General features: G+C 46.2%; 1 protein-coding gene across 1 annotated transcript in view; it reads right to left on the bottom strand.

The window, feature by feature from the left end:
• Window positions 1-2,748: 2,748 nt before the first annotated feature.
• Window positions 2,749-10,915, bottom strand: part of KCNQ3 (potassium voltage-gated channel subfamily Q member 3) — a 306,390-nt gene continuing 298,223 nt past the window's right edge. Inside the window, exons 13-16 of the mRNA XM_077750013.1 lie at window positions 9,986-10,117; window positions 7,023-7,121; window positions 5,267-5,351; window positions 2,749-3,730 (exon numbers count right to left, since the gene is read on the bottom strand). Of these exons, the coding sequence (XP_077606139.1) occupies window positions 2,996-3,730; window positions 5,267-5,351; window positions 7,023-7,121; window positions 9,986-10,117 (1,051 nt within the window). The 3' untranslated portion in view covers window positions 2,749-2,995. The remainder of the gene's footprint in view (window positions 3,731-5,266; window positions 5,352-7,022; window positions 7,122-9,985; window positions 10,118-10,915) is intronic.

Genomic DNA, 10,915 nt, shown 5'->3' on the forward strand with positions numbered 1-10,915 from the left:
CCCTGGCATGCTTCGGGACCACTGGTATATCTGACGTAGGGTAATCTTGGGCCATGTTATTAGCCAATTCTGCTGGACTTTTACACCATGCTGCTCTTTTGTCTGACAAAAAGATCTTTGTGGAAGCACACGTTGTTTCTCCCCGTAACATAAGTTCAGCTCTACACCTTGAACTTCTGCTCCATCAATGCCAGCCACAATGATGATGTTGTTTGTGAGCAGACAACTTGAAGAGATTTGGCTTGTTTTTCTGGAATGACTATTTTTTTCTATAAGGGATATCAAAGCAGGATATTCCAGAAGATCATCTCTCTCTCTCTCTCTCTCTTTTTTTTAGATGGGAAAGAATAGCTTTTAAAAAGTCTCATCATTTAGTCATTCATGAAAAAATGTGTTTTGTCTTTGTCTATACTGATAATGACAGCTCACTACATGTTGGAGACATGATGGTAATTGACACAAACCCAGTTCCTGTCATCCTGGCCTTATGACCCAGCAGAGGAGGCGAGCCCGTCCTCCTGTGGTTTAAGAGAATACAAGCTCTTATCCTTTGTAGATTTTTAAAAGAACCTAAGGCGGTCCTCTGACTTTGGATCCACGGTGACTATTTTTAGCTTGAGGATGAGAAAGTGTCACTTGTCCTGCTGAGGACTCCATTGAGTTCCTGGCAAATGCATCTATTTGTAAGATACTGAGGCCAGTCAGTTCTGCAAGAATATTCATAAGGTAGGTAAAAATAATTGGTGCATATGTGGAGAGTTTGATTCACTCTCCAGGTTTTTTGTTTGTTTGTTTCAAATAACTCACGTACATAGAGAAAACCATAGTAATGTGTTAGATGATAGTGGCTCACTCATCTGTAGTAAAAGGTTCCAGGAAGGTCAGAAGCAAGAACCAAACCCTAAGGAAGGGACACAAGATTTCTTAGGTCATTAACTCCAATGGCCCTTTCATGCATATGATCCATTTCCTTTGCCCTTCAGATCGCTAGACGGTTAAATGGTACACCGAAGGGGAGGGGGTTCACATCTGAAGTGTGTGATCGGTCCTGCATCATTCCCACTTCAGACCTCAACATCAACACTTGTTCGTGAGATTCTCTATGCACAATGCCATCTACCTCTGACAATGCCTGCCCTGGGCCAAAGACTGCAGACTTTGGTTGTGCACTGCTCAAGTCAAGGACCAAACCTTCCTTATTATTATACTCTGAGCCTTTTGCATGGTACCTGTTGACATGGGGATTGAAAGGAGCCAATCTCTGAGAAACTCGGTCTTCCCTCTAACATAGTACAAGATTCCTGCATCAGGTCATTACGAAACCATCGACCAGGTGTCTGCCACAACTACTGCAGCTCTTGACAAGACTGTAAGGAGAACATCAGTGGCATTTGCATGTAGATGGTTAGGCCCTTTTGATCATCTTGACGGTCACCATGGTAACCACCCACAACCAGTGCTTAGATGTGGGATAACAGGGAGACAGTGATATTGTGGCAGAGTCATTTAGCGAATCCAGCCCAAGCCTCACAGAAACCTTGTTCCATCAAAGTGTTTCAGAGAGCAGTGACATCTCATAAGAGGCCACAGGAGGGCTTGTGCTTAAAATGGAATACTTATTCACTAGGGCAGTGGTCTCAGGGGGTCTGCTTGCACTTTGGCTAATCTTATGGGTATGTGTGATTTAAAAATCTGGAGTAGAATTGGATGATTCTAAAAATTTTGCCCTTTTGCATATTAATAAGTGTTGAAGCTTGCTTGTAGTGTTTTTGTTTTTCTGGATCCGAAATGCAATGCGCCAGGCAAGCACATTTTGCATTAAAAGCAAACAGGCCCCCTCTTGCTGGGTAAACTGTGGTGTGGGTGCCTTCCACACGACAGGGAGGACAGGTATCTTGGCACAATTTCTGGATCCTGTTGTATAAAGGGCAGAGCGGTGTGGTGGGAGGAGGCCAGGGCATGGAGTGAGTCAGCTGGCTGAGCTTGGAGTCCCGCATCTCCAGGGGACAACGGACCGACTCCGGCGTGTGTCTACAGGAGTCAAAGGTTTCTCATTTCTACGAAGGAGAACTTGGACCAGATAATTTCTGGTTTCTAATTTTCATTTGAGATGGACATTTTGAACAAGTATCAGGGGGAGGAATGTGAGCTGAAACCTCATTTTGAAGGCACTGAACTTAGCTCCCGCCCGGAGGGGCACCCTACTTCTGGTACAATTCATTATCTTTGGCTACATAAATTGGAAACTATTTGAACTTGCGTGTGAGTGTGCATGTGTGTGTATCTTCTCCCCGTCAATTCATAACCCACTCAAAATGCTACACTTGGGATTACCACAGATGAGGAAACTGAGGCATGATACCAGACAATGGCAGACCAAGTGAGGTCCCTTTGAGAGCTTTGAGATGGTTTTGCTAGTTTTTCCTTAATCAAATGACTTTAAAAAGTCTTGGTTTTGGATAGGCCATGACTGTCTTGTGCCTTGCCTAGTGTTTTCGCTCAGTCGGCCACCTCATCGATACGCAATGCATTTTTGCCGAGAAAATCAGTTGCTCGCTGAAGGAAACAGCTAATCACTGAACTGTGTCACACAAAGGGGCAGTGGTTCGAGAAAGAACTTAAACTACATTCCCTGCTTACCAAACCAAAACCCAAACAGACAAATAGCACGGCTCGTCGGTAATTTCTCCCCATACTGGTCCGATCATGATTAAAAGTAAGAACAGCAGATAAATATGTATCCTAGAAGAGATTAGCGGTACCATTTATATATTGGAAAGTCATGCAAACCATGCTTAAAAGGAAGCGGCTTCACTGTGGTGACCTGGGGAGGAAGAAGGCTGTGAGAAGCCCCTGCCCGGGTGGGAGGCCGCCACGCACATGCATGTGTTTGACGCAGCCACTGGTGGTGTCACTGGTAAGTGTCGGGTGTGAGAGCAAGTGAGCTATACAGAGTCTGTCTACATTACAAGGAGGACTCAGCCCATGACCCCTTTTAAATGGGCTTGTTGGGAGGGGTCCATACGGAATCAGAGATCCCGTCCCCTGTGGAGGACAGAGGCATGGAGCCGCTGGGTGTAAAGGGGTCTGTGTCCGTGTCGGTCTCACCCTCGGCGAGGTAGCGCTTCTCCCTCATCCAGCTGGACCCCCCGTTCAAGCCCAACACATAATCGTCTCTGTCTTGGGAGATGCTGAAGCCACTGGGAGACCGCTCCAGCTCCTCGTGGTTGACCGACATCAGGGACAGGGGCGTGTCGCTGTCCCTCGTGAGGCTCCGTCTCTGCCGGGGGGACACCCGGTCTGAGCAGGGGCCGTGCAGTTCAGCCTGGGACTGATAGCTCACTCGGGAGTCGAGGAGAGTCAAGATGGGCAGGACGGTGGGCCTCTCTGCATACGGTATCGCCGAGGAGGAAAGCGTCGCTTGAACCTTTCCAGAACCGGGTCCCCCTCGGGGAAGGTTCACTGGGTCGTGGGCAAAAAACCCATAGGGGCCGACCTTGTCAATGGGCACCTGGTGGAAGCTGTAGGGGGCTTCGGGGGGGCCCGTCTCGGAATAGTTGCAGATGATGGTTTTCAATTCAGAATCTCTGTTGTTCTCGATCTTCTCCACCTCGGCTGGCGAGGAGGCCCCCTTGGTCGGGTAGTACTCTGTGACGTGAACCTGTAGCCTTTCCATGTGCTGCATGTGCATATCCACTAGGAAGTCCAGCTTTTTCCCCATGTCGTGAACCTGAAAAACACACAGACCTGGGCATCACTGCCTTTCCAGGGCTGTGGGGCAATGGCCGGGAGGAAATACCTTGGTATTTACCTTTTGGAAAGCAAGAGGGTTCCTGGGAACCATAACCTCAACAACAGTGAATTGTTTCACGCCTCCTAACTCTGAGCCCCGTGCGGGTGAACCACCGGGCAGGGGCTTTCTGGAAGGCTGGAGCCAGAGAAGAGGCCTGAGGACAAGCGGGTGGCCTTGCTGCTGCCATTTGGGTCAAGGAGCGGGAGTTCTTGATTTGCAAACATTTGCTTCGACAAGCCTGTGGGTTGTGAGTGTCCGTTCTTCCTACGTGTGGTGTTTACAAAGATACCAAGGGCGGTGGGTAGCAAGAGCTGTTCCCCTCAGAGCTCAAGGTCCTCACAGCAGCCTTGGCATGTGAGCTGCCCTGTGGTGAGCTGTATCTGCTCCTACCTGCAAAACGGGGAACCGGCTGTACCTTTGTGCATCTCCCGTGCGCATGCGCGTGTGGGAGTGGTGACATTCTCTCCCCTATGATTCACACCCCCCAGGAAGCAAGGAACCGGGTAGGAGTAAGAAGGTATCCAAGCCTTGATAGTAACTAAGACTTAGAGCAGTTAGGAGGCATCGGAACTGTTTGATGCCATTAGAGTTATTAACTCCACCCTAGGAGGTGAAGACTGAGATTACCTCTGTCCTATAGGTGAGGAAACAGGCACCGAGAGAGGAAGTAGCTTGTCAAAGGTCACAGAGGTGAGAAATGGAAGAGCTGAGATTATAAATTAAAAATTTGTAATAAAAAATGCTGTTGTTGATATGCCAAGAAGGAATAATCCTTCAAGTTTCCTCTTGCATCTCTGGCGCAGATCCAATTTGGGGTTATGAATACAATAAGAGGGCTGGTGGGAAACCCAGTGGGAACTAATGGTGCCGTTTATCCGGTGTGAACTTGAACGGACTTCCCGCTGATATAAACCCTTTGCTTGTGGAAATGAGGGGTGAGCTCCATGGTGTGTTGGGTGTGAATGGCTTTTCTTTCTGCCCTGACTGAGCCCACCCAGAGCCTGCCCTGCTCCAGGCCTCTTTGCAAGGGCCACACACTGATCTAGACTCTGAGGGAAGGACTAGGGACACAGGACATGTGGGGAAGGGAACTATCACTTCTAAAGGGAGCACCTTGAGGCACGTGAACATAGCAGCTACGTTTGCTGCGTGTCACTGTGTACCGGCTACTCTTTGAAACAATTCGCACGTACCAACTCACTCAATCCTCATGGCCACCTTATGAGGTGTTAGAATCCCCATTTTACAGAATGAGGACACAGTGGCTCAGCACAATTAATGAATGTACATGTGACACCGAGCCAGTAAGTGCTCAATCAGGATTTAACTTCCACACACATCCTTTTTCTGAATGGTAGATACTCAACTATGTTAGCTCTCGAAGGAAACAAATGACATTTGAAAATAAATTTTATAGGCTTTGTTTTTTGTTGTTGTTTGTTTGTTTTTTGGTGGGGGAAAGGAAAGACCTACCTGTCTTTCAACTTTTACAAACTTCCCCATCATGCTTTGGTCTTCGATTTCTGATGTCGATGTTCTGGCTACATATGGCTCGTTCCTAGGAAAGAGCCAACAGGTCTATAAGATTGTTGTATCTGTCTTTGCTTTGCCAAGCCATCTCAGTGATGCGGCCATTGTCCCTGGTGCTATCATTCCCATGCTCGTGCTTATGCGGTTTGGAAGAGGGCTGCTCAACTCTGGTGCTGAGTCAAGAAGAGCTAGCATTTTCCTGCCTGCAGCGCTGGTGTCTTACCTTCTCTGCAGCAAATATCTGAAGCCAAAGCTGTCTTAGGAGGCTTTGGGTCAAAGTTAATACATCAGCTAACTGTGCCTTGAGGGTTCAGTGCCTTTAAGGTATAGTCCCTTCAGCTTTTAGCATTGGACTACAATGAAGAGCTTCTACTCCAAGGGTGTGGGGTTGGGTGAGGTGGGGTAGGTGGGGTTGTCTACTCTCTGACATCCTACATAGTGGGTATCAATATCTTATCTGTTCCAAACAGATGCTGAATCTGGAAAATGATGCGAAAAAGGACGCTGGCAGAGAATGGGGTTGAGATGTGCCTTGCACGGGCTTCATGCTGGTGCAGGTTACAATCTACATAGAAGAGAATCTTCAGGGAGCCTGGCTGTTGCTCAAAACCATTGCGTCGGGTGCTTTGTAGGTAGTTGGGTTTTTCTCTCACAGGATACTGACTCCTGCTACGTCCCTGGCCTGTCTCTGGCCAAGTAGTCTTGAATGAAAGCCAATGGCAGAAACTCATGGTCCACGCGTTCACTCTAGCTCACTGGTGTTTTCTTTGGCTCGCACAGCTTTAAGACATTTCAGCCATTTCAAAAATAAGGAATTTCACGTGACATCTGGATAGTGGGTTTTTCTTGACAGATTAGACTATCCGGAAACAGAGGTTATAAATTCCTAAAACTAGGAAGAGCAGAGCAGAATGACCATGACCTCTGGTTATGGCAAGTAACCCTCCAGGTCCTCAGGGCCCACCACTTCCTTATTCTATCCCCAGGACTGAGGCTGAAGGTCAGATGCTTTCCATCATCTTACTTATGCTCTTGCCTCATTTATAATAAGGAGCCTTATCGTTATAAGGTGTGTGGAAGCTCTTAAGCCTGACTCCCTTCACTTGTTTATGTTCCCTGCCTTGAAGTCCTCTGGGAATAAAGAAGGTGTACATGTGGGTGGTGGCCTTTCGTCAGGACTCTCCTGGTTCATCAGGAGCTGGGCAAAGAACACTTCCAAACACTTCATGCGGGATGAGCAGAATTGCCCTGTTGAGGGATGTGCTTTGCCTACAATGATGCGGCGAGAGGCCGGACATCTGATTTCCTTTCCTGGGACCAGAATCGGTCAACACAGGGTCCACTATGTAGGCAAAGCCAAAGGCCGACCAGACCGAGAACATCTCAACTCTGCCCACATGAGCTCTTCTTCCCATTCCGATAAACTCACAGGTCTCCTCTCATTTTATAACACAGACATTGATATGTTTGTTTTCATTAACCACGGAAGGGAGTGTTCCCGACATGGTCTGGGAAGAGGGGTGGGAAGTCTTTTGTTACAGAAACCTCACAAATGGCCACAAACCAGAAGTGGCTGCAAGCTCCTTCCTTCACTTTCCTGAAGGGAGTGGCAGCCCCACCCAACCATGAAGGGAGCAAGCTGAGATCTGGGGTTGGGGATGGGCCATGTCGCCGGGCAGTTCCCGTCCCCGCGCCCTACCTGGGAGATTGCTGGGATGGGTAGGTGAACGCTGTTCCTCTCTGAGACTTCTTGTGTTTTGGGGTAGATGGAGGTCCAGGGGTGAAAATCATGTCTATTCTGGAAGAGACACACAAGGAGGGGATTGCATTACAAAGAGCATTACAGGTAAAGATAGGAGAGCAATTCCTTCTATTCTCTCTTTAGGCAGAAAAGGTTTGAAATATGTAAGAGAAAGGAAAGAAGGGTAGGGGAAGAGAGAGAGGGGGGGAGCAGAGAAGAGAGAGAATTTTTAATTTCCATATATTATTATTATTATTATTATTATTTTGGTCTGGCGATAGTGAGCGTATCTCCCCATCCCAGGGTAAACAGGCAGCTAAACCACAGAGACAGGGTGAAGGTCACATCCTGTTAGTTCCTATAGGAAATGCCATGTGTACTACAAGCCTACTTAGTCTTCCAGCTCTTTAATTCTTTCCTCAAACATCTGATTAGGGAGTTTCTCACAAAACCTTAGGCTTTGTTTTCAGCTGTGCACATCTCTGCTGCTCTGCGGGCTTCCTGGCCATGGGAGGGATGGATTTGCACCTGCCCTGCACCTTGCCTCTGTTTCTGCACGAGGCACCAGCTTCCCATCCGTTTCACTTTGAACACAAATGGAGACAAATGCCCCCACTGCCCTGCGGGACAGGGATGGGTGAGGGAGTGACCTTGAAGGCTCATCACAGGCCCAGGTGCACAAAGACTGTGCACTCAAAAGTAGCCACGGATGACTCTGGTTCCCTGCAAACCCGGCTGTTCCTCCGCTGACACCAGCATGTCCTCAATCGCCCTTCTTTTCTCTCTGCCACAATGTCACTGTGGCTAGGGGGATGCAATTAGCTATCCGGGTGGTCGACTTCCAGCCACAACTCTTTGGAATACATGTGCCTAACAAATATTGAAGTATGAAGGTCCACTCTGCGTGCATTGAGATGGGCCGGTATTTCTGGGGCACCTGGTGGCTCAGTTGGTTAAGCATTCGACTTCAGCTCAGGTCATGATCTCACAGTCTGTGAGTTTGAGCCCACAGCTGACAGCTCAGACCTTGTTTTGGATCATCTGTCTCCCTCTGTCTCTGCCCCTCCTCTGCTCCCTCTCTCTCTCTCTCTCTCAAAAACAAATAAACATTAAAAGAAAATAAAAAGATGGGTCAATATTTTTGATCTGGTATGTCTTAGACGTCAGGCTCCCTCCATCTCTCAGGGAGCCATATTTACATAAATAAGAGCATGACTCAGACCTCATTCGCACATCTATTTGTGAAGCAGGAATTGAGCACTGACTGTGTGCCCGCCACTATGCTAGGAAGTCACAGTTGACGTCCCAGGTTATAGATAAAGCAAGGTCACAAATGAGTGTTCCTCCAACCCAACATTATGGTTAACTTCCGACTCATTCCCTCTGACGGTCCTGTTAACTCTGCAGAACACTTCAGCAGAGAGACATTATTCAGATGAGCAGAGAGACATTATTCAGATGAGAAAGCCAAGGTCCAGGCAGGACTGGACTTATGTCCACTGGAAATGCTACAAAGGCCAGGGATCGAGCCTCACACAGGGCTTTGGTTTCGTGACATCCATTCTATGTCTTGACTTCATATTGTCCTTCAGTTTTTTAAAATGGTTTTCACTAAATTCTATTCATGAAATCATTATTATACTACATTTTGACTAATTTGGATTTAAATAAGATTAAAAAAATAAAATAAAATAAACGTATGTGAATATTGACTGAAGTTGTAAAAGAATGTAAGAATATTAGCTATTGTTACTGTAACATCTACATTAAATAACATTGGGAAGCACAATACATCTTGGGAAGCATCTTACACAAATAAGGTGGTTTTTCTTATTAAAAGAATATATTTACAATTCACTAAAGATTTGATAAGCTTAAAATTGGAAAAAAAATCACATATGGACTCTTCATCTCGGTGCAGCCACTGTAAGTCCTTGGGGGAAGACTTAGTCCTTTTCCATAAGTTCCCTTTGGGGAGTATGTATATATCTGAGTAAATATATGTGCATATGTTTTTGTAATCATATTGCATGTATATATTATTAGTATCAAAAGATTGATGCAGAGTATATCAACATAACCATTTGTATATATTTACATATATGTATGTCTGACTTTATTATGAATAATCATACTGTGCATTATATATATATTCAAAGATGACATAAGTTTTTAATCTCATCATATACATTTTCTAAATGTCATTTGATGGTTGCATAACTTTTTAATGAGAGCAGGCACCCTTTTATTCTTAATCAGTATTTATATAATTGGGGAAGTGGGGTGTGGTGTCACACAGAACAGGAGTTGTGTAGCCGGTTGGATCTGGTGTGACTTCTGGCTCTGCCACTGATTAATTTTGGGTAATCCATTGCCCTTTGAGCTTTGGTTTTGTCATCTGTAAAAGGACACCTACAATGTAATACCCTATGAGGTTATAAGGGATTAGGCACATAGATGTAGGGCACTCGGGTGCTCAACAAAAATGGTGGCAATTATTAGTTGTGCATTGATTGTTTCCATATTTTCGCTTTTAGAAATAATACTCAAGCATTTTTTTTAACACAGTAAACAATTTGTATTTAGAATTGGACATCTGGACTCAACTGACATCCTCTCAATCTTGTTGACAGCATCCAAAGTATACCGGACAGGGGCTAGCCAGACATAGGCCTTCTGTCCACCAGGACTGATTGGGGTGTTGACCTTGGCCAAGGTCAATGTCATAGAGCCTCTTCAAAGCCTGTATGGTGCTTCTCGGCTTTGACATCCACAATGCTGGATGAATGCTTTTGTTCTGAAACTTTCTCCCGGCATTCTGGATCATTTCTGAATTCCTTTCACCCTAAGCTCTAGGTTCATCTGCCTTTGACTCCCTAGTGGTCAGAATAACATCGTTCCTCCAGATACAACTGTCTTACCTTGTCTGAAGGTACTTGATCCTGGAAAGCATGTCGAGATGTCCCGCAGAATACTGCTCAATCACATCCTTCACGTCGTAAGGCCGCAAAGTCTCCTTGAATTTTTTTTTATAGAGACGGAATTGTAGAATTCTGCAAGGTGAGGGAGAGACATTTGTGCTTCATGAGTAGAGAGAGAAGGAAACTATAATTCAAGTCTAGCAAACTCTGGGGCAGGGAAAGAAAAGAACCAGAGAAAATGCCTTGATAGTGGGAAGTTCCGAATCATGGTCCTCATTTCACCCCTTTGAGCCACCCAGAATGGGGGTGGCTAGTGCCTCTTGTCTTCATGACTACCTCTCTTCAATCATCTGAATAATAATAAAATCATAGTAATAATAAGAGCTAACATTTGTTGGGCATTCACTACAAGGCAGACACTGAGCTAAGTACGTTATGAACAGTCTGCTAAGAGATCACCTCGTAGATGATAAGGCTGTGGTCCAGAGAGTTCCAGCAGCCTCCCAGGGCCATCAGGCTAATGTCAGAGCTGTTCTCAAACCTAGGTATGTATGCTGATCAGTGTCATGCTCTTAATCACCGTGACACACTGCCTTCTATTTGAGGACAGCTGACACATTTCTTCCTCAACAGCCTCTTCAATTATTTGGCTTGTGAGTGCCTAGAAAAGAGAAACTAGCTTCTGTTCTCAGGTTTTCTCAGTAAAGTGGGGCATCCGGAACTCATAGATGCCAAGCCCTCATCTCCATATTCCTGGGAACCCCAGGTTCTCATATTCCTAGGCACCCCAGATGGTTAATGTTCCTTGAAAACCCCATCACTGGGGTCAACCCCTACTGGGCATGGTGTCAGTTAAAGCCCCTAATCATAGGCCAGGGCTGGGAAACATGGCCTCCTCCAGAAGCCCCCACACCCCCCCCCCCCCCACCC

This window comes from Crocuta crocuta, unplaced genomic scaffold, assembly GCF_008692635.1.
Source record: "Crocuta crocuta isolate KB4526 unplaced genomic scaffold, BGI_CrCroc_1.0 scaffold119, whole genome shotgun sequence".
Lineage (NCBI taxonomy): Eukaryota > Metazoa > Chordata > Mammalia > Carnivora > Hyaenidae > Crocuta > Crocuta crocuta.